The sequence below is a fragment of the Misgurnus anguillicaudatus genome, unplaced genomic scaffold (genome assembly GCF_027580225.2).
Source record: "Misgurnus anguillicaudatus unplaced genomic scaffold, ASM2758022v2 HiC_scaffold_29, whole genome shotgun sequence".
Lineage (NCBI taxonomy): Eukaryota > Metazoa > Chordata > Actinopteri > Cypriniformes > Cobitidae > Misgurnus > Misgurnus anguillicaudatus.
The window spans coordinates 6,749,570-6,774,371 of NW_027395279.1; the positions used below are offsets into that span (position 1 = coordinate 6,749,570).

The 24,802-nt window shown below is 40.4% G+C and overlaps 1 protein-coding gene across 1 annotated transcript; it reads right to left on the reverse strand.

Moving 5' to 3' along the window:
- Positions 1-3,594: 3,594 nt before the first annotated feature.
- LOC129443337 (GTPase IMAP family member 8-like) lies at positions 3,595-24,515 on the reverse strand. The gene is made up of 3 exons (XM_073865089.1): positions 23,698-24,515; positions 4,596-5,264; positions 3,595-4,385 (listed from the first exon to the last, which is right to left on the reverse strand). The coding sequence occupies exons 1-3, from the start codon at positions 24,353-24,355 to the stop codon at positions 3,595-3,597; spliced, it is 2,118 nt and encodes a 705-aa protein (XP_073721190.1). The 5' UTR covers positions 24,356-24,515.
- Positions 24,516-24,802: the final 287 nt, after the last annotated feature.

Here is a 24,802-nt window from a genome sequence, read left to right on the forward strand (position 1 = left end):
TTAGCATTACTGACAAGCTATCTACTCTTCTCCCCTCTCTGTACCTGACTGCACCCAACACATTTTCCCCCAGCTATATTCTTTTTCAATTCCTCCATTTATTACAGCATATGAGATGTAGGCCTATGGCTGTGTGTGAGGTGTGTATCTTTGTGAGTTAGAGTGAATGTGTTAAACTACTACATTTATTTTTACTGGTTTTAACTGGTTTTTGGACATTCTATTATACTTGCTGTTTTTATTCTTATGTTTATTCTCTTATTATCTTAACTGTTAAAAAGCCCTTCTAGGGACAGGTGTTGCGAATTAGCCATGGCTATAAACACTGTGATACAGGCATCGGATTGTTCTTGATGTAATAATCTATGTTTTTTGTATCTGTCCCTATTAAAAAAACAAAACAAATAAAAATAAATAAACACCCACATTTCCTGGCATACTATCTTGTAACTCGCCACCACATGTTTTTCCACTGTTTTTTTTTTTAGTTTTGGAACCCTATATTTTTGCTCTTCACTATTACATGCTATCATCAAGGTGCATCTTGTAGCACTTTAGCAAACATTATTTCGCCCACCTGCTTCCTCAATTCATATGTCAGAACCATTGGGTTTATGCCTGACATTTTTACCTCCCCTTTGAACTTTACTATTACCTAACTACTTTTTTACTTTTTCTTGTTTCTATCTTCATCTTCTTCCTTCCCTACTGAAAAATCCAGCTAAGACCAGCATAAGTTGGTGAGCTGGTTTTAGATGGTCTCCAGCTTGGTTTTAGCTGGTTTTGCTGGTGTAGGAAGCTGGTTTTGCTGGTGTAGCAAGCTGGTCTAGCTGTGTTTTGGTCACTTTTTAAGCTGGTCTAGCTGGACTTAGCTGGTCAGGCTGGAAGACCAGCTGGCCCACCAGCATAACCAGCTTTGTCAGGCTGGGAGGACCAGTGTAAACCACCTTAAACCAGCTTAAACCAGCTACCAGCTTATGCTGGTCTTAGCTGGATTTTTCAGTAGGATTATTAGGTACCAAACTACTATGCAATTTGTTTCCATTACCTTTTTTCCTCTTCTGATTTCCTTTCTACCTGTGTCCATCCTGTCTCCATATCATCTTCCTCCTTCCCCATTTTTTCCCTTCTAAACAACTCTAATCCATGTCCACTTTGCCTTCTTGTATTTGACCTTACTATGCACGTCTGTTTCCAGTGTGCTTCGTCCAAAAGCAGACCCTAGGATAGAGCTGCATGCGAAGGATTTACTTCTTTTTGTTTTATGGCTGTTAAGGTGCTTTGCCACTTATTGCTTAGTATTGATTGCTATTAACTCCACTGTATACACTGCCAAGTGATCTGATGTTCTTCTACTGACAGATACTTTTAAAGATGAAACAGTAAGGGCCCTATTTTAACGATCTAAGCGCATTGTCTAAAGCGCAAAGCGCAACGTCTAAATGGGCGTGTCCGAATCCACTTTTGCTAATTTAACGACGGGAAAAATGGTTTGTGGGGTTGGTCCTATTGTAATGGGAGTATTTTGGGCGTAACGTGCAGTAAACCAATGAGAGTCTCAGCTTTCATCCCCTTTAAAAGCAAGTTGCGCTGGCGCTATGTCTAATCCCTATTTAGATGACGAACTTTGTAAACTGAAAAACTAAGCGGAGGAAGAAAATCCCCAGTTTAAGATTAATGTTAAATAATTGTGTTGTTTTTCACTTGTATTGGAATTGTTATTTTTTTATTAAAACCTTTAAAACCCGTTTTCTTTTAGTCATGGAAGTAAAAAAGCAGGCTTGTAATTGCTTTAAATGTATGGCTATCCAATAACATCAAAACATAATTTACAAGTATGTAAGATAAGGTTTGTACTCTAAAAATACTTTATTTGTAACAAACAGGAGATAAAGAATTTACAAACGGCTCTCCTCACGTTTCAGCACTTTGGACAGCGTTTTTTTTAGCAAAGAGTTTTTTTTAAGCATTACTTAAAATGTTTCTCATCTCACCATATCCGCAGGTACAGAGTCATCATATACAGTAAATCCGTGAGGTAGCATTAAAAAAAAAAACATTTTAAAACAGATGCATTTGTTTAAAGCAAAGCATTTATTTACTTACCAGGCTGCAGGTGAAGCAGCTCTTTGCGCCTTCTAACGTCTCATAATTACTTCTCATTTATGTCCAAGAGACTCAATAATAATCTTTTACATTCAATCCTTTAATCTTTCATATTTAAAAGCATTTTTGTGCTGCTGCGCATTCATGTATTTTGTGATAAGCAAACCCGCGTTGTCCTCCCGTTTTTAGGCGCATTTTACTAATGCGCTCTTTAAATAACATAAAACACATTGCGCCATTGACTTTAGACTTTAGAGCAGGTTTTTGTTGGTCAATGGCGTAGTCTATTTTAGTTGCCTCAAAATAGCAACGCGCCAACAATGCGCCTGAACACGCCTCGTTTTCAGACCAGAACGTCCATGGGCGCAAAAGGGGGCGCGAATGCATTTGCTATTTAAACAACGCGGCGCTAAACGTGAAAATTAGGGTGGAAACTAGCGAAAAACACTTGCGTCGTGCATTGCGCTGCATTGCGCCGGGTGTAAGATAGAGCCCTAAATGTATATGCTGTTCTTCATGTGGGATCCTTGGACCATTACTGCAACATAATTCTGGTATACGGTTTGAATCCAATCTTCTACCACCACTGAAAACCCACCACTTTGAATAAATTACAATTTTTTTATTTTACTATTACTATTTCCGAACCAAGAAGCAATTGCAACAATGTAACAATTTAATCCTTGTTTTAAAGCAAACAGTATACAGGTCTGAAAAAGTTAAAGGAACAGTATGTAGGATTGTGGCCAAAACTGATATTGCAATCACAAAACTTGTGGCTAAAACTGGTACTGCAATCACACAACTGGTGGCCAATACACAAAACGACAACATAAACATCAGTTGAGGGCTGCAACTCCACTTTTTAAATGACAATATCCTGGCCATACCACTGTTGTGAGTGATATAAGTATTTGAAATGAAAATGATTTCTTAATGTCTAGTGACATATCAGGGCCATTTTATGATTCATTGATATAAATTTCTTACATACTGTTACTTTAAGACTGATGGAGCAACATTGAGATAAACTACATTTAAACATGTTATGGACATTTAAACAATGACAGCAAAGTGGGAAATATCTTTTAGTGCATTTAGCAGAATAAGTACAATTGGCATACAATATTAATTTACCATAACAGAAAAGATTAACTGAAGACTTATGACAAAAAAAGCATTATTCTTTTTTTAAAGATCTGATTATTTGGGCATTTATCAGACATTTTAATCCAAAGCAACTTACAAACAAGGTTAAGATAACAACCAAGCGATTTATCTTTGAGGCAGTAAAATGAGAATTGCTAAACAATAAAGTATTAACAATTGTGAGTCATGTGAGAAAAGATTGTATTGGACTATAAAGGGATCTTTTATTAAAAACAGTTATTAAAATTACTTTACACCCTGTTATATGAAATAATTACCATACAGCAACCACATAGACAATCACAGTAGTCCTGTATTCAAATAATTGGCAAAACAATTCTAATCTCTTTTTGCCCTGAATTCTCTAATCTTTCTGTATGTTAACACTCCAGCTGCTCCGATTGCACTTACACCTCCGACAACTACAGCTACTGGTGCTATGACAACCAATGTTACTACAAGACCTAGACCTCCTGCTACTGCAATTGCTATTTCTTGTCCAGTTAATAATGCAGCTTTAATTTTTTCAATGTCTATCTTTCCGTTTATAATTTTTTTAAGCTTCTCATTTGTGAAATGATTCCATTCATTGCGCTCTGCCATGTTTTCTATCTTTTCCAGCAGCTCTGAGATCTGTTTCTGATTTTCTCTGTCCTGGTTGTTGATTGAGTGATATCTGCCACCACAGCTGTTAACCAGTGCCTGTAGATCTGAACTCTCACTGATATATTCATCTAATGTTTTACCCCACAGCTTATCTACATGAGTGAACAATATGACAGTGAAGTGTACAACATCTTCTCCAATCATCTCCTGAATCAATCTTGCTGCTTGTTTCTCCTTCTCTGTGATTCTCGCACCCACTCTGATGACCAGCAGAAACACATGAGGACCAGGAGCACACATGTAGATACAATTCTGAATCTCAGACTTCAACTTTTTTGTTGTGTCAAATAATCCTGGAGTGTCAATTATTGTTATGGTCTTTCCATCCACCATTGTTGTATGTTTCTTACAGGTTTTATTTGCTGAATTTGATGAATTGCAATCTTCTCCCACAAAGATTTTTTTTGTTGCAGTTTTTCCTGATCCAGTTTGACCCACCAGCACAATCCTTGGTTTCGCTGACCCTGTTAGAATCAGAACTATCCCATAAGTGTATTTCATTACAATATGAAATGAAAATTATCCAGTTAAAAAGAAAGACTGATCCAGAGAAAATCTCCAGAGCTAAACTTGAATAGCTTGTTTGTCTTACTGCTGTTTATATCATGGTATTATGATGTTTTAAAGACCAAACCATGTCAAAAGTAAAAAATATAACAAGACAGTTTACTTACAGAACTTCTCTGCCTCTATCTTCCTTTGAGCCTCCTCAAACATTACTTTGGTGTAATGCCTCCCTCCATTCTTCACCACCATCTCCTCAATCATCTCCAACAGTTGCATGACTTGAGAGCGGTTCTTCATGTTCTTATTGTTGAATGAATGATATCTGCCTAATCTGTCAATTAATGCTTGTAGATCTGAACTCTCTCTGATATAATTATCTAATGATGTACGCTTCAGACGATCTACATGAGTGAACAGAATAATGGTGTAACGTGCAGCATCTTCACCAAAGTTCTTCTGAATCCATTTCACTGTTTTCTCCTTCTTGGATTTGTCACTGAGTTTGATGACCAGGAGAAACACAAAAGGAGAAGACACACCAACAAGCCTCTCTATTTCAGCCCTTATGTTTACTGATGTATTAACCCTGAACCCAAGAACCCTTCTCTTAGCAGCAATTAACATTGGCCAAATAAATCCCGTGGATTCTCCAGAGTTAAACAGCTCTGGAGTGTCAATAATTTCTAGTTTTTTTCCATTTACTATTTCTTTATGTTTCTCACAGGTTTTAGTTGGTGAATTTTTTGAATTACACTCTTGTCTAAGAATGTTTTTTCTTGTAGCAGTTTTTCCTGATCCACTTTTTCCCAGCAGGAAAAATTTGGGTTTTGCTGACCCTGCAATCAGAATTTGAAAGGAAAACCAGAATTAAAAAATAACTAAATTATCATATAAAAATCATGCAGACTATACTGTAAAAAAAAATGTTGATTCAACTTGAAGTAAGTACCAGGGGCCATATATTACAGAAACGTTTAGGTCTTAACTTAAGTTGTGATATGTTAAATTAGGACATTTTGCAAATTCATATTACAGAAGCAAATCTTAAGTTGATTCAGTATTCTCATCTTATCTCAACAAATCTTATCTAATATCTAGTAAGGAAACTTAAATCGCGCAATCATGTTCAGCTACTCTTAGGTCTGTTACCATGCAACCAATAATGCGTGAGCGGCTGCTGTACAGTAAACATAGTAATTGTCCTTTTTATTTCAATGGGGCAAAAAAAAGAAATGTTATTAATTTCATTGTAATCATAGTCTGTGCTTTTTATTAATGTTTTAGCATTGCTTAAAGGCGGAGTCCACGATGTTTGAAAAACGCGTTGGAAAAGGAGACGGGCCGACTACCAAAACACACTTATAGCCAATCAAATCAAATCAAATGCCGGGTTGCGTATGTGTGGGGCGGGTCTATCAACAGAAGGTCCAGATTCTATTGGGGTAGGCGCGTGTTTGTTTAGGTGATTTCAAATATCAACATTGGCTTTCAAACATCATGGACTCCGCCTTTAAGCAAAGTTAAGACAGTTTTTAGGATTTTTTGACAAGTTAGGATGCGTCTCAAAATTCTCCTTCCCTATCTGCCGTTAAAGGGGTCATATTATGAGATTTTAGGATGTAAACTAAATCTTTGGTGTCCCCAGAGTGCGTAATTGAAGTTCTAGCTCAAAATACCTCACTGATAATTAATTACAGCATGTTAAAATTGCCACATTGTAGGCCTGAGCAAAAGTGTGCCGTTTTTGGGTGTGTCATTTAAAATGCAAATGAGCTGATGAAATACAAACACTGATCACAATGATGGTGGTTTGTTGCAATTGAAACTCAGTTGTGCTGTGAATTATTTTCTTTCTTTCTCTCTGTACTAAATGGCTGTGCTGTGGTTGGATAGTGCAGATTAAGGGGGCGGTATTATCCCCTTTTGACATCACTATAGGAGCCAAATTACAATGATCTATTTTTTAACATGCTTGCAGAAGTCACTGGGTTGATCTTTTTCACATTTTTTAGGTTGATAGAAGCACTAGGAACTAGTGTTGTAGTCAAGACCACCTAAACCGAGACCAAGTCATGACCAAGACCAAGACAGGCCGAGACCGAGACAAGACCAAGACTTTAAAGGGTCGAGACAGAGTCAAGACCAATCCAGGCCCAGACCAAGTCAAGACCAAGACCATTGCAAGTCACTGCATTATAACACTTATGATAAAATGTGGAATATACATATGATTAGGCACTTCTTGTCTGTGTGTGTGTGTGTGTGTGTGTGTGTGTGTGTGTGTGTGTGTGTGTGTGTGTGTGTGTGTGTGTGTGTGTGTGTGTGTGTGTGTGTGTGTGTGTGTGTGTGTGTGTGTGTGTGTGTGTGTGTGTGTGTGTGTGTGCGTGCGTGTGTGTGTGTATGCCATCAGAGAAGTTGATAAATCAAAGGCATTGCAGATATGTGGGAATTTGTCTTAGTCTATAAGCAAATAAAAGTGACCAAACACTAAAGAGCTGAAATCAACTTAACCATTTATTCTGAACTGTCTTTCCATGGCTTGCCATCCACTTAACACAATGCAGTTTGTTTTTAGTAATAAAATTAGAAAAAATGTCATCGGGAGAAACTTAAACAATGCTCAAACAATGCCAACATCATATGCCAAACCTGAATAAACTGCATAAAATTAATGATAAAAAATAAATTTGTGATGTGCCATCTGTTGTGGTCTTGACCGGTCTTGAAATAAAATTCTGAGTCCTCTTTGTCTGAGACCGAGACGAGACCGAGTAAAAATGCGGTCGATTCCAAGACGAGACCAAGACCTTTAAAAAGTGGTCTTGAGACCGAGACCGGTCTCGAGAACTACAACACTACTAGGGACACAATTATATCACTAAAACATGGAAATTACCAACAGAAAGAAAAGATCTTAAAGATCTTTGGCAGCATGACTCACGAAAGGCGGGTGTACACGGTGCGATTTTTGCTGTCGTAGGGGCTCGCATGCGATTTTTTTTCTCGGGAGCAAATGGTTCATGCTCGTATGGTTGCGGCTCGCGCCGTGTGAGAGGAATTACGAGCCGAGCCGAGCAGGTTACGAGCACCTCACGACCTCCTGATAATTTTTAAAGGAACAGTATGTAGGATTGCGGCCAAAACTGGTATTGCAATAACAAAACTTGTGGCTAAAACTGGTACTGCAATCACACAACTGGTGGCCAATACACAAAATGACAACATATACATCAGTTGAGGGCTGCAACTCCACTTTTTAAATGACAATATCCTGGCCATACCACTGTTGTCAGTGATATAAGTATTTGAAATTAAAATGATTTCTTAATGTCTAGTGACATATCAGGGTCATTTTATGATTAATTGATATAAATTTCTTACATACTGTTCCTTTAAACATGTCAAAAAAGTTCGGGAGATGTTGGTATAAATTTGTAGTGTTGGTGCAGGTGAACGAGACGATCTGGCAAAGCACTTGAAGTTGACCAATCAGAATGTACAAAACACAGAAAAAGAAAGACAAATGTGGCACTGCTACTTCAAATCTGGACGACAACTCTATAGCTGGCTATGTTTCGCGCACACACACACTTCGGTGACCGGACATCATGACAAATACCTGTCATACCTGTTTTAGTGATGTCCGACCACAGCTTTGGATGTGTGCGGAAACAGGAGAGGGTGCAGTTGTTTTAGGCTATACCGCTGTTCTGATAATAGGCTATAAGTGCTACCACAATAATGCATTAAACAAGGGCTACTTTTTGATATTAAAACTTTTTTGTTTTACTTGTTGATTTTTCTTTACTTGTTAATATGTTTTATCATTATTTACAATGTAAACATAAAATAAGCCAACTAAAATATGTAATAAATAAATATAAAAATGATTAGACTCCGTGCAGAGACCACTGGTTTAAACAGTACAGGATGTACAAAGAATGTCGCAATTTTTGTGTAATCCAAGCTGTGCCAAAGTCGCTGTAGTACAGTTTCATAAATGAATGGGTATTAAAAGGGCTATCGCGACAGAAAATAAAAAGCAACGGAATGTCCATGTTTAATGGGCTATAAGATATGCATTTATTGAGAGAGCACATAAACATGATGATCATATGCGGAGACAACGTTTTCCACCTTATTATGGAGCTTCTGCTTTAATAAGTGAGCTTGTTCTGTATTTTTTACCCACATATATACATATATATATTTTACATATTTTCGCCCAAAGGAACACATGATATAGCCCATGAAAGTTGTTATGGTAGTCTTAGCTTGTTCTGAAATGATGAGAACATTTAAATGACTAAAAATGTATGATATCTCTGAAACTTTATTTAAATAATGATTAATTTGTTTTCATACTATATTTGTATTGCTATGTATTAATTTACATAGGCCTACTGTGAAAATGCCCTATATTAATATCCAATGCCTTCTGTATGGCATTTATTTTGTGCAGTTACAGGAGCACAAATGATGCGGGCTCACTTTTACTTCAAGACACAGCATTGACAGAGGGTCCGTACATTTGGACTTTAAGGAATAGTCTATCCATTTTCCATATTAAACTATGTTCAGAGGTGGGTAGAGTACACAAAATCTGTACTCAAGTAAAAGTACAAGTACTTATGCAAAAATGTACTCAAGTAAAAGTAAAAGTATCAATCTAATTATTAACTTGAGTAAGAGTAAAAAAGTATTTAGTTACTCGTTACTTCTGATCTGATAGAGAAGTAGCGCAAAAGCACTGAATTTCAGACTACTTGGAGGGTTTTCACAAACTTCTCCCTAAAAGTCTCATTGTTCTGCTTATATACAAGTAAAGCAGCCTATCTCAGTCCTGCAATGGATACATTATCATCACATAACGGGCCCTATCTTGCACCCAGCGCAATTGACTTTGTCAGTGACGCATGTATCATTCGTATTTTGCACCGGCGCACAGCGGGTTTTTCCCTCCACAGACGCACGTCGGCAAACTAGGGAATGAACTTGCGCTCCCTGGGCGGTTCAGCGCAAAAAAGGAGGCGTGTTCCGGCGCAAACCATCCCTGATGCTATTTTGCAGTTTCAAAAAACAATTGCGCCACTGACCAAAAAAAAACTAGTCTAAAGTCAGTGGCGCGTTGCGCGTGGTTCATCATGCTATTTTAAGGACCCATGCTTGACCATAATGTATAGCGTGCACAACGCGCACACACTTTGCTTATCTAATCTACACAAATGCAACAGCTATTTTTGCAAACCATGAATTGTTACAATAAAAAATATTAACACATAAGGGAAATCATAGTGGTGAGCATTGTGGTGATAGTTTTTATTGATTGTGTGGCTGCGTTAAAAAATTCTCATGCAAATAACGATTAAAATATTTTCATAAGTTTGTTGTGTGGCTGTATTACGTTTATTTTATGTAAATAATAATAAAAATGTTTTCATAAGAACCTTAATGTATATGAACTTGATTTGTAAGTGTACTTTGGGGTGGACCTTGCTTGCGTTTCTTGGGTCCGATTTCAAAGCCCCCAAACCCTTTCAGCGGTGAGGGTGGACGCAGCGATGTCCTCTGCTGGCGTCAGGTCATGTGTAGAGGCAGATCCACCTCCCGTTACACGGCGTGCCCGATTTATGCTGGCAAGCTTGGGATTCCCCGTCTCCTGACATCATTGTAGCCCTTGGCGCAACGATAGGGATGCCAGCTGATGAGAAAATTGTGGCTATATTTCCTCTCACGCCTGTTTAACCGACGCTGATTTGGGCGGGTTTCTCCTATCCCCATACAAAACAACTTCTCTGTCTTTGACTGCTCTTACAAGAACGTGGGTGTCCTCGGCTGTGAACCGCTCCTGGCATGCGCCTGGTAAATCCGTCATTATAATAGCAACCCACCATGGAACTTGCGCCCTTGCGTTTAAAGGGAATGTTGGATAGCGTTCTGATTGGTTTATTTGACGTTACGCCCAAACCACCCCTATGAATAATGAACCTACTTCAGACCAACCCCTTATTGATTTGCGCCTCGCGCAAGAGTCATTTCTCCCACCGGGAAAATAGCAACAGCGCCCAAGATCCGCCAACAAAGTCACTTGCGCTTTGCGCAATTGCGTTTCAGATCGTTAAAATAGGGCCCAACGTGTCATTTGAGAAAAAATCTCAAACACACAGATGTTTTTCTGACGGTTAACTCTGTATTTATTTTCATGTTCACAACACAAACTTGTCAGCATCTTCCTTTAAACATGCAAACAGTAAACAAAAAAGAACGTGTGTGTCTGTTTGTTATCATGTTTTTATATGAATAGGTTATTTTCATTGCCATTAAAGTGCAATTACTGAACATAAACAGAAGCCTTATAGAAATGATCATTTTAGAATTTCATATGGAACTTATCTGTTTGTGCAAATCAACTCTACATTTATTATAATATATAATACATGTTTCTTTAAAAACAAACTTAATTATTTTATTTTTATTTATTCATTCTTTAGGAAGGATTTAAATAAAATACAATCCCGTTTTTATTTGAATGTATTTTCTACACATTAGTGAGGTGTCCGGATTTGTGTATACATGCAAGACGTCATTACATTATGCTGTTCAGTTTGTTTAGTTGTGGGAAAATAATATGGAAATGTGCAGATGTGAACGTGCTTGTTTGTATGGTTTGTAAGACAATTTCCTGAATAAAGATAGCACCTCCCCAAAGGACACTGCATGGGGGCAAAGTGAGTGCTCGGGAAAGCAACTCTCTACGATTCACAGTGGACTTCCCACTGAGACACATTTGGGTTTCAAAGACACACCTTTAGGGTGTCATACATTTGTATCCTCATTCTCTCAAAGCAAACTGTATATGAAATGCCACATTCTACATGCACAAAGAATTTAAAACTGATCTTATTTGTTTTATATTGAAATATCTCATTGCAAGTGGTTACAATGGTCTCACTCATATAACAACAGAATTCAATGTTAAAGTATATGTGAAACTTCATTCATTGTTGATAGACACCTCCTATCCTAAGCATAAACCAATCACCCACTGTATACAAATTAAGGACAGCCCTAAGTTTTACAACAACCAATCAGTACCAAATTCCTATATGCTTTGTTCTCTGGTTATTTAAGGAGATGTGTAGAAGATTTGGGCGGGACTTTCTATATCTAGAAATGTACTCCCATGATGCTGTATCTTTGATACAGCATCATGTTTCTTTTTATTTTATTTTGAGGAATCTGCAACCAGATCTTCATCTCCTTACCAGGTATGCAATGGTTTTTCGTTTTATTGTTTTGTATTTGAATTGGATATATTAATTGGCTTTGAATTATGTTTTTCCTACCTGGTTAATAAATTGTTACATTTGCATTTATTCTGCCTTACTCTGAATTATTGACTACAAGTAAATTGATGTATCCTTTGTTACCGCAAATCTACGATCAGGATTAAGTAGGCGTATTGTCTGCCATTTTGTATTTTGGTTATCTGGTCTGACGAACCACTTACTCTTAATAGGGTTAAGTTTGGTGTATCGTCTGCCTTTTACTATTTTGGTCTGACGAACCATTTACTACTAATAGGGTTAAGTTTGGCGTATCGTCTGCCTTTTACTATGTTGGTCTGACGAACCACTTACTCTTTATCAATAGAGTAAAGTTTGGCGCATCGTCTGCCTTTGGTCTGAAGAACCACTGTATTTTAACTACAGGGTTAAGCATCGACGAATCGACTGCCTTTAATTATAAGGTCTGACGAACTTCTTAACTCTTGATTAGTTGTATGGTCGAGTTTGTGATCGTGAACCTGCAGCAGCTGATGCAAGGATTCTAAGCGACAATTGAGATCCACTTGAACGAGTCAATATAACGATGAGTTAAATAGAATGATCAAACGTTTATCCAAATTCTATATTTATATCAATTTGATTCATATTACAATACGTTTTATATCTTTGGAGTCAGGTGTAAAGTTGCGTAACGTTAATATGTCTTTATAAGCGCCGGAAAAGACCGAACGCATTATAATACTCGGCCATGCCATTTGGATTCCGTCGTTGGGCCAAACGGATGGATGGGGCCATATTTGTTCCCCTTACAGGTTTAACTTACACTAGGTTTTGTCATCGCTTGCACAAGAGTGCATATGGCATATGGCAAAAAACTCGGACAGTGTGTGAAATGACCATTAATAGTGTACAAATAGACAATACTGTGACACTTACTTCAGGTTGGATCTTGAATTCCTGTACGCTGAGATGTCAGCTCGTTTATTGAACAAAGCATGCATCGCATTATGAAACTATTCTTTTTGACCTCTTGGAGTGAAAACATAGACCGAACTTGAAGCCACGCATGATCTGCCTCCGATATATCTCGCAGAATGCACACGCGCCCTCATCTGCTTCTCCTATCATTTACGTGCGGTCGCGCGCGCTAAAGGGTGACGCAGCCTGTTTCGCGAAACTTTCGAACACGCCCTATAAACTTAAAAAAATATATATTCATTAATTATTACCATTTGACAGTAGCGCAGTAACTCCGCCGAATGTAGCGAAGTAAAAGTACAGTTTTTTCACTAGAAATGTACTTGAGTAAGAGTAAAAAGTCCCCATTCTTAAATTTACTCTAAAAGTACTAGTTACCCAAAAAATGTACTCAAGTAAATGTAACGTAGTAAATGTAATTCATTACTACCCACCTCTGACTATGTTCCCTTTCAGTCGGTCACTGCGACGTCACGTCGTGACCGACGTATTGGGAACACGCCTCGCGGGACCAATCTACTTCGAGAACTACTAACAAGCCAGTGAAATTGGCATGCAGATATTTGCATCTGACGGCGCCGCCCCGCTGCTCGGGTATTTAAACAAGGATCAGGTGCAATATCATTAGCTCTTTCGCTTCAAAAGCATCCCATGATTTTAAACACCATCCAAAATGGCCGCCTGTGTCTAGTGTGTGTGTGTATGTGTTGTCCTCTGCTTTTTCAGTCTTAAAAGTTTTAAAAGTTTTTTAAAGGATATCAAAGACTATTTAAGGCTTACGTTGGATTACTGGGATTTTCTACAAATCTATTACAAATCCATTGTCAAAATGAGAGTATATCTTCCATTTGTTTACCTATTTGGCTGCTTGATGCTGTGGATCCCTATGGACGGCGTGCTTGACGCCATTGAGGGGGGAGATACATGTGCATCGTGCCTATGGATTATTCCGAGCGGTGGGTCTTCCCCGGAGCTGGTTGGTGGAGATCCTGTCATGAGGCTATGGATGCTGGAAAGGTGCCTTGTTGGTCGAGCGCCTTTTATCCTGAGGGGTGAATTGAGAGGTTTGCGGTGTTTGTGGGCGCGTGGAAATGGAAAACTGTCTCCTTATGCAACGTCGATCTGCAGAGACGGTACAACAGCGGCTGGTTCAGCACGGAAGAGCTGGTTGGTCTTTCTTTTGCTATTAATATCGGGCAATATTCATCCTAATCCAGGGCCAGAACCGTTGCAGCTTCAAACCCCTGCTGATTTTAAGTCCAGAAATGGTTTGCGTCTTTTTCACCTCAATGTGTGCAGTTTGGTAAACAAAATGGATCAAATAAGAATATGGGCTGATTCAACGAACTCGGACATTATTGTTTTATCAGAGACATGGCTAAATAAATCAACTTCAAATACTATGATACATATTGAAGGGTATAATGTTTTTAGATCGGATCGAACAAAAAAAGGTGGTGGAGTAGCAATTTATATTAAGTCTAAGATAAATTGCACTTGTATATTATCCATCAGTAAACCAAAATGTTTTGAACTTTTAGCAATTAAACTACTTTTTTCAAATGGTCCTGATATCATCGTTGTGGGATGTTATCGCCCCCCTTCGGCTTCAAGTGAAGCTATTACTTCACTTACGGACTTTCTTCATAACTGGACAAAATCTGAGCTGATTTTGCTCGGGGATTTAAACTGGGATTGGTTATCACAGATGTCTGATCCACTCAAGAATATTTGTGACTCCTTTTGTCTGGATCAATTGATAAAGTCACCCACCCGGTTAAATCATAAAGACCCAGTAAAATCTACGCTACTGGATGTTATTTTAACTAATGCTCCTCATAGATTTTCAGCAGTAGGAATTTTTTGTAATGATATTAGTGATCATTGTGCGATAGTGGGTATAAGAAATTGCAAGACTCCAAAGAGTAAACCACGTTTTATTTTGAAGCGACAATTAAAAAATTTTAATGATCAAGCTTTTTTGAAAGACATTTATAATAGTGATCTATATGTTGTTTCACATATACCTGATGTTGATATAGCATGGGAATATTTTAGGCGCACTTTTTTGCCTATGTGATAAACATGCACCTTTTAAAAGATTTAGAGTAAGAAGTAGAGATAATCCTTGGTTTAATGAGTCACTATTTTCTCTTATCAAAAAAAGAGATAACGCATGGGCTAAAGCAAAGAAAACAAATAATAATATGGACTGGGTAAATTATAAGACAATAAGAAATAATTGTACAAAATTGGTAAAAAAATCTAAATGTGACTATTATATAAATATGATGAATGAAAATTTGAACAATCCGGCTAATTTCTGGAAGTTAACTCGATCACTGTGAGGTAAAAAAAACCTCCAACAGTTTACCGGAATATTTAAAAATAAATGAGAGTATAATCCAAGACAAAGAGAATATTGTAAAAGCTTTTAATACTCATTTTATCTCTGCTGACTTAAGTACAGATACTAGTCATTTAAAGGAAAATAATATAAAAGATACAGTGGAAAACACTTCGTGTAGCTCGCAGCCATTCACGTTTATTCCTATTTTAGCTACTCAAGTCTATAAAGCCTTATCAACTTTGGATTGTAAGAAGTCAGCGGGATCTGATAAAATAGAGCCTTACTTTTTAAAAATTGCTGCAGATCTTATAACAGAGCCCATCACTTCGATTTTGAACTTAAGTTTAAAATCAGGTGTTATTCCCCATGCATGGAAATCGGCTATGGTGCTACCCTTGTTAAAAGGGGGTGATCCATATAATATGAATAATTACCGTCCAATTTCAAGGTTGTCAGTGAGGGCTAAAGTATTTGAATCTTTTGTAAATGATCAAGTAAAACAGTTTATAACTGAAAATAAAATTTTAAATGAATTTCATTCTGGCTTTAGATCAGGTCATAGCACTATAACAGCAGCTATGCTGGTCACTGATGATATTATTAAAGGATTGGATAGTAAACAGCACTGTGCAGCCTTATTTGTAGATCTTGCTAAAGCATTTGACTCCGTTAATCATAAACTACTGTTGCAGAGACTTACTTGTGTGGGTTTTAGTGAAATGGTTTTAAATTTGTTTAAAAATTATTTATCTGAAAGAACTCAGTGTGTTTCAGCTGAAAATATTATATCAGCAGAACAAACTATTATAAAAGGTGTACCACAGGGTTCCATTTTAGCACCAATCCTATTTTCTATTTATATAAATGATATTGATTGTGGGATAACCAAAGCTAAAATTCATCTATATGCTGATGATACAATCATTTAGTAGCACATTCTTTGAGCCAAGCCATAGAGGTCCTGCAAGATTCATTTCATTCTTTGCAATGGTCATTGTTAAGTTTGAACTTGGTATTAAATACTAAAAAAACAAATTATATGATTTTTGCCCATGATTCAATTAAAACAGATAGTCAGATTTTAACTTTAGAAGGGGACTGCATAGAAAGAGTAAACTGTTATAAATACTTAGGCATTTGGCTAGATGAAAAATTAGGTTTTAATGTACATATAGAAAATCTTTTAAAAAAACTTAGGCCAAAATTGGGTTTCCTTTTTCGTTTAAAGAAATGTTTTCCTTTTGAAGCAAGAAAGAAAATAATTCAAAGTTGTTTTCTTTCTGTATTAGATTACGGTGATGTGATGTATATGCATGCAAATTCATCTTATTTAAAAAAGCTAGATTGTGTATACCATGCTGCCTTACGCTTTGTGACAAGTGCCTCTTCACGCACTCATCATTGTATTTTATATGAACTGGTGGGTTGGACTTCTTTGTTTCAAAGGAGAAAAATACACATGTTGATGTTTATTGCTAAGGCATTGTTAGGCATATTGCTAATTTATATCTGTCGTCTTTTATCATATTACACCTGTAAATATAGTACAAGATCTGCTGATAAACTGCTTTTAAATGTTCCTAGAGTACGGTCAGAGTTTGGTAAAACTGCCTTTTCTTCATATGCTCCCGGCCTATGGAATGAACTGCAGAGTTTAATAAAAATAGAAACACTCCCCACTTTAAATGCTTTTAAAAAGCTCTTATTGATTAATTTAAAGGAAACATGTCTATGTTTTGCTAAGTAGGTTTTTGAGTTTCAAATGATTCTATGTTGTGAACTTTTGTGTGAAACTTTGTGTGAAACTTTGTGTGCTGCCATTTTGGCCAGGACTCCCTGGAAGAAGAGATTTTATATCTCAATGGAATTTTCCTGGTAAAATAAAGGATAAATAAAAAAAATTAAAAAAAGCTGGCAGTAATCTGCTCACGAGAAGCTACACTCTCAGCTCTTTTGAGAACTCTGCGTGCTTTATTAGGTTGGGCTAAGGCTAAGGCATTTCCGTTGCGGAGCCCCGTTAAAGGTGCAGTGGCAAAACTCCGGAAATCTTATCTCCATATATACGGTGCTGAATCGGTTAGCTGGTTTGTCCAGTGACGCTCAGCACCCCCATCCACAGCCAGAGGTGCCGTAAGAGACGGGTGGCGGGTGTTCTACGCGTTCTCGTCCTCTTTCGGTCCTCACAAGGATTCTATGTCTGTCACAGCATCGGAGAGGGGGTCGTCTATTCGGTCGCCGACTCTGACCCACTCCCGCCTTCGGGTTGGGTAGGGGCTCTCGTGCTCGACCCCGAGTGGCGGCCATGTACGCTCGGGAACGCGGAGACGGTCTGTGTGGAGCGGATAACTCCTCCCCCACCCGCACCGTCCCGCCTAGATGATTGGCACTTCGGGACTGCAAGAACAGCCCCAACCTTCTGTGCCTTTCTTCCTGGGGTGCATGTTGGTTGACACGGTTGTGGAAATCGCGTTTTCCTCCCGGAACCGACCGTTCAGCCATCACCTCTCACCTCTCCTGACGGCGGGGCCGCTAAGGGTTATGCTGCTCCAAGAGACCAGCCACCCTCCCCTCACAGACCCACGGGCTTGTGAGAGGCGGCCTCTGCCGTGTGCGCCATGGCGTTGATGCAGGTCCGCCAGGCTAAGGCACTGAAGGATCTGCACAGGCGAGGTGACGGTCCGGCAGTTAAAGGATCCTGTGTGGCTCTGACCTGGCGCTACGAGCGACTAGGTTCACCCCACAGCCCGCTGGACGTGCTATGTCCACCCCGGTGGTCCAGGAATGCCATCTCTTGTTGTGTCTTGCGGGCATTAGGTCGTTAATAATCGTCTCCTAATGTTCCATTTTAGACCAGCCATTTCGGCGATGCGGCTGAGAGTGTCCAACAATGATCGGCCGCTTTAGATCAGACTGAGGCATCGTGCCACGTCGGAGCCTAGCTGCCCCCTCCGTTACATCAGTATATTGGTCTGCTTTTCGCCGAGGGCGTCCTGCTACAGCTTTTTCGTTCCTTCATCCCGGCAGCTCTAAGGAACCTGTCGTAAGCAGTTCACCCGCCCACTCAGCTCGCTACAGAGGTTGAAAATGAAACCTAGCGGCTCTGAGTCGGGCGACCTGAAGATGGAGAGGATTGCTCTTCAGGAGATGGTGAAAACATCACCCCCCCCCGGAGGGCCGGGTGGGGAATCTGGTTTTGTTTTGTTGTTTTGCCGGCTTAAGTCGGCACCCACTAAACCTCAAAGAGCGAATTCCTCTTCTTTCTCCAGGTCTCCGGAGGCATGTAGGAGTTTCGGACGGGCTCAAAAACCCTACGTTCTACTCTTCCTCATTCACCAGCGGATGTGTCGAGCGGGACATCTACAAAGGAGCCCCCTTTGCTTAGCATCCATCAGCGGTCTTGGGTGAGTGTTTCATTACACACAACATCTCACAATGCGGCCAAAGAGCACACATCGTTGAGTTCCCCATATCGTGCCGTTAATTTCCTCTCCCTCAGTATCTGGGGGCTACCTTCCAAATATTCAGGCATTTGCTTCACCACGGTGAAGGCTGCCAAGGCGCACGTACTGTGTGCAGAGATTGCTGTCCTATTGGCAAAGGCCGCGATTGAGCCAGTCCCTCCAGCTGAGATAAAGTCGGGGCTTTACAGCCTTAACTTCATTGTACCCAAGAAAAGCGGCAGGTTGCGTCCGATCCTAGATCTGCACGTACTGAATCGAGAATTCACATTCACAGCATGCTGTTCAAAATGTTTACGCAGAGGAGCATATTTTAATGCATCCGCCCACTGGATTGGTTTGTAGCCTTCAACCTGAAGGACGCGTACTCTCATGTCTCCATACTCCCCCGACACAGGCCGTTTCTCCGTTTTGTGTTCGAGGGAAGGGCATATCAGTACAAAGTCTCACCGTTTGGGCTTTCTCTCTCTCCCCGTGTCTTCACGAAAGTTACGGAGGGCGCACTGCAGCACTGAGAGAGAGCGGTGTTTGCGTTTTAGCATTGGCTCATAATAGCTAAGTTTCTTCAGATGCTGTGCACACATATAGATCTTGTACTTAAACACCTCGCTAGTCTCGGTCTTCAGGTCAACTGGGAAAAGAGTAAACTTTGCCCCATGCAGAGGATCTCTTATCTCGGAATGGAACGGGATTTGGTCGATTTAACAGCACGTCTCATAGAAGTGCGTGTTCAGTCAATTCTGATTTGCCTCAACATTTAAAGGCAAGGTTGCGGTTCCACTGAAATAATTTCAGAAACTTCTGGGGCATATGGCAGCAGCTGCGGCTGTGACACCGCTCGGGCTGCTCCATATGAGACGGCTTCAGTGTTGGCTTCACGACCGAGTCCCGAGGAGAGCGTGGCTCACCGGCTTTCACTGTATTATAATTACATCAAGATGCCGTCTCACTTTCACCCAGTGGTCAGACCCAGCGTTTCTCAGGGTGCGGGTGCCACTGAGTCAGGTCTCCAGGCATGCTATTGTTGGCACAGATGCCTTTACAACGGGGTGGGGAGCCACGTACGGCGGGCTCGTCGCTTCGGGGTTCTGGTCGACAACCCAGCGACATTGGCACATAAATTGCCTCGAGCTGTGCACTGTATATCTTGCGCTCGTCGGTTTCATCAACGTGACTCGATGCGCACCAACAACACTGTGGCTGTAGCGTATATCTATTGCCAAGGAAGTCTGCGCTTTCGTCACCTGTCGCATCTTGCCCGTCATCTCCTCCTCTGGAGTCAGAAGACGTGCTCTCACGAGCAGCGCGCCCCGGCGAGTGGCAACTCCACCCCCGGTCGGTTCAGCTGATTTGGAAACTTTTCGACAGAGCGCAGTTACATCTGTTTGCTTCTCCAGAGACAACCCATTGTCGCCTGTTTTATTCATTATCCGAGGGAACATTCAGCGTGGATGCACTGGCACACAGCTGGCCGCGGGGTTTCCCCCCAGTAAGCTTTATTGCGCAGACACTGTGCAAAGTCAGGGAGGACGAGGAGCGCATTCTATTAGTTGCGCCATACTGGACAACTAGGAATTGGTTTTACAGAGTTCACTCTCCTAGCGACAGCCCCTCCCTGGCGGATTCCCTGGCACATTATGTCACTCGCACCCCGATCTGTGGAACCTCCATGTGTGGTCTCTGGACGGGGTGCTGAGGTTCTAGGTGATTTACCACACTCGGTATCTAACACCATCTCTGCAGCGCGAGCGCCGTCTACGAGACAGACGTACTCACTAAAATGAAGACATCCGAGAATGCTCAATCAGACTCATGCTTATTTATCTCCTTTGCTTGGACAGAAGGCTGTCTCCCTCTACCATTAAAGTAGATATCGCTGCGATATCCGTGCACCACGCTCCGATAAACAGTAGGACAGTGGCTCAGCACGACCTGGTTGATAAGTTTTTAAGAGGCGCATGAAGGCTGCATCCTTCTTGTCCTCCCTCTATTCCTGGGACCTGTCCGTGGTGCTGAAAGCTTTACAGAACGCCCCCTTTGAGCCTCTGCATTCTGTGAGTATAAAGGTTCTAACTTTGAAAATTTTAACACTCCTTGCTTTGTCTTCGGTAAAGAGGATAGGGGATCTTAATGCATTTTCGGTCAACGATTCGTGCATACAGTTCGGGCCCGCTGAATCCAGCGTAACACTGAGACCCTGGCCCGGCTACGTGCCCAAAGTTCCCACTACTCCATTCAGAGACCAAGTGGTGAACTTGCAAGGGCTGCCCCCGGAGGAGGCAGACCCAGCTATGGCTTTATTATGTCCGGTGCGTGCGCTACGTGTGTATGTACTCGGACGCAAAGCTTTAGAACCTCGGAACAGCTCTTTGTTTGTTACGGTGGTCAGCAGAAGGGAATGCTGTCACCAAGCAGAGGATGTCCCATTGGATTGTGGACACTATTACCTTTGCGTACGAAAAGCAGGGTATTCCTTGCCCGTTTAATCTGCGTCCACATTCTACGAAAAGTGTAGCATCATCTTGGGCATTGGCTCGTGGTTCCTCGCTAACAGACATCTGCAGAGCTGCTGGCTGGGCGACACCTAACACGTTCACTAGGTTTACAGTGTTCGTGTTGAGCCGGTATCCTCTCTGGTTCTTTATTCCAATCAAAAAAGACCACTAGAGACCGGCTCGTGTCGGCTTGCAGCCTCTATTTTGGTATTTTGGAAGGCCTTTATAGCAAAAACGTCGCAAAATAGCGTTTTTCACTCCTCCACTGCCTTGACAGCTGATGTTGCGGAGCTTCTGCTGTAAGACTCTCACTAGATGTTTCCATGTGAACCTGGGTTAGGTTAGGCACCCGCATTGCGCCCCCTGTGGGTCTCTATGCGTGTATTTCCGTGGACATTCTTACCAGATTCCCCCTAGCAGAGCACGCTCCGCGTTCCCCTAGTATGAAATACTACTAAGAGGGTTTTCACGTTATGCTTTAAGCTCTCATGATGTCACCCATGTGGTAGACCCCCTAGAGGGTAGTTCTGCAGCGTTCTAGTCCCGCCTGATGAGTTCGCTTCCCAGTTCGCCTAGTCACTGTCGTGGGTTAAGGAACAGGTAGTGACTGGCATTCTGCAGTAAGCCTTAGCATCCGCCCCCTTCGTGGAGGCCGGAGGGCTTTTGCAGGCACTGGAAGGGTTCAGCTTCTGTGGCGTTCTGGTAGGGTTTCCCAATAAGTCGGTCACGACGTGATGTTGTTGTGACCAACTGAAAGGGAACGTCTCGGTTACGTATGTAACCCTCGTTCCCTGAAGGAAGGGAACAGAGACGTCACGTCCCGTCGCCACAGTTCTGTTCCATTGCTGAATTAGGCCGTGCACTGTTGCCAGCTTTCTCAGCGAAAAATCAAGCTAATGATATTGCACCTGATCCTCGTTTAAATACCCGAGCGGCGGGGCGGCGCCGTCAGATGCAAATATCTGCATGCCAAGTTCATTGGCGTGTTAGTAGTTCTCGAAGTAGATTGGTCCCGCGAGGCGCGTTCCCAATACGTCGGTCACGACGTGACGTCTCCGTTCCCTTCCTTCAGGGAACGAGGGTTACATACGTACAAGAGACGTTATTACCTTAACTAAGAAGAGTTGATACATCCCTCTATCATCTTAGTGCGTCCAGTAAGTGCTGTGGCGCGGCGACACTTTGATAGCCTTTAGCTTAGCCCCATTCATTCAATGGTACCAAACAGAGATAAAGTTAGAAGTGACCAAACACATCAAAATTTTTCCTATTTAAGATGAGTAGTTATACGAGCAAGTTTGGTGGCACAAAATAAAACGTAGCGCTTTTCTAAGCGGATCTGTAATCTGTCACTTGTAACTTTATCTCTGTTTGTTACCATTGAATGAATAGGGCTAAGCTAAATGCTATCAAAGTGTCGCCGCGCGCCACAGCGCTTACGTGCACACACTAAGATGATAGAGGTATGTATCAACTCTTCTTAGTTAAGGTAATAACATAGTTTAATATGGAAAATGGATAGACTATTCCTTTAACAAGCCTAGACAATGTGCTTTATATTAAATTAAATGATTTTCGTTTTACAAATTTATATCTGGCTGTAGATGTATTGTCTTAATAATTTAATTATAAAAGGAAAGACGTGTAACGTTAGCTTACCTTGCGTTTTACCTCATTGCTCCTCATTTTGCATTTACAAATAAATAAACAGGCCCACTGAATTTGTTTTTTGAACGGTCATATTTATAAAAAAGCAACAATATATGTAGCATCAATAATAGCAATATAGATATTTACTTGGCACTACAAACATGATATATTAAGACGGTAAAACCGCACATGCGCTAGCACGAAAATCACTGCCAGAGAAATTCCTTCACCGCCACAGCTCTAGACCTATATTGCAATTTCGGAATGCATAAACAGAAATACAAAAGAACAGAAATTCCAGGCTGTTTTCTGCACTTAAGCCAATATCTTTACCCTATTCTTTTTGTTTTATTTTTTGTACATTCTGCCACAACGAAAGGTAGCCTACTTCATCCTCAAAGATGCGAAAATGCTTATGTCAGAATTCGTCAAGTCGTACAGTAAAATCTTGTCGTGTGTGACTGCGTCCGAATAATTTTCGCATAAACTCACTAGTATCATGTGCGAGAGCTCACGACGTTCAGACCCTCAGAATTTGCACCGTGCACGCCCAGCTTTAGACTGCATTCACTAAGATTAAATATTTGTTCAGACATGACAGTCTGCAATGGATTGTTGTTCTGTCACGCAACAAAGCTGTTTGCTGCTGAAAACAGATCTATCTATCTATCTATCTATCTATCTATCTATCTATCTATCTATCTATCTATCTATCTATCTATCTATCTATCTATCTATCTATCTATCTATCTATCTATCTATCTATCTATCTATCTATCTATCTATCTATCTATCTATCTATCTTTCTAGGTGGCCTTTCAGACACTATTTTACAACAATGCAAAACTACCTAGTTTGTTGTTGAGGCAAGGATGCTTAAATTAGGCCGGCTGTATTTAGTTTACTGGTTTATAAAATTAGAACCGACAGGAGGGTAGGACGTGCTTCAGAGAAAATGAGCATAACCTATACAGTAGTATATCTTGGAGTTATAATGTTATAAAGCTTGGTAAAAACAGAATGAAACATGTTCACAAACACATACTTACAGAACATCACTTTCAGAATCTTCTTTTGAGCCTCCTGAAACATCTCATTGGTGTAATGTTCTCCTCCATTCTCATTCACCATCTTCTCAATCTTCTTCAGCAGTTCTATGACCTGAGAGCGGTTCTCCATGTCCTCATTGTTGAATGCGTGATATCTGCCTCCACATTTATTAATAAGTGCCTGGATATCGTTACTTGCTCTGATGAATTCATTTAATGATTTACGCTTCACCTGATCAGCATGAGTGAACAGAATAATGGTGTAACATGCAGCACCTTCACCAAAGTTCTCCTGAATCCATTTCACTGCTCTTATTTCCTCATCTGTGACTCTCACATCCAATCTGATGACCAGCAGAAACACATGAGGACCAGGCGCAGACATGTAGACACACTTCTTTATTTCAGACCTCAGATCCTCTTCAGTTATCAATTTGTCAAATATTCCTGGAGTGTCAATCACTGAAAGCTTCTTTTCATCCACCATCATTTCTTCTTTCTGACAGGTTTTAGTGATTCCGATTAGAGAGATTTCATTTCTGAATGCTGCTTTGGCCAGTATTGTGTTTCCTGTTGCACTTTTTCCTGCTCCCGTTTTGCCCAGCAGCACAATCTTGCGTTCAGAATCAGATGAATCCACTGAGATAGAAGAAAACATCTTGGTTTCATCATCTTTTAAAAGTAACTATACCTAATAAGACTGCATGTGTTATGATCAAACTAACTGCATTCTGATTACAGTAGGTCAGATTAATATGTACATGTTGTGCATGTAGTCCTGGCCTGTGTCCTGCTTTGAGCCTTCAAGCTCTGATATCCGTGAGATCGATTGTGGGATCTCCAACGAATGTCCCCAGCTTCTGTTGTTCTGACTAAAATAAAATTTTAATTAAGGTTCACATTACAAACCATTTACAAACATTACAGTACATAACATCAGATCTACATTTACATTTACAAATTTGCCTTAAGCAGTATGATGCGCCTGGAAGAAAAGTCAGAAAAAAAGATAATGTATATTCAAATAGATAAGGTTTATGTTTGACTTCCATTATTAATGAAATGGCATTTCTTGTGCATATATGCGCTTCGGCAGCATGACTCA

Excerpts from the sequence above, each read along its gene's own strand:
- LOC129443337 (XM_073865089.1), bottom strand. The coding sequence starts at position 24,355 with ATGTTTTCTTCTATCTCAGTGGATTCATCTGATTCTGAACGCAAGATT. Across the intron at positions 5,265-23,697 it reads GATTCTGAAAGTGATGTTCT|GGTCAGCAAAACCCAAATTT; the intron begins GTAAGTATGTGT and ends TTCTGATTGCAG. Across the intron at positions 4,386-4,595 it reads GATAGAGGCAGAGAAGTTCT|GGTCAGCGAAACCAAGGATT; the intron begins GTAAGTAAACTG and ends TGATTCTAACAG.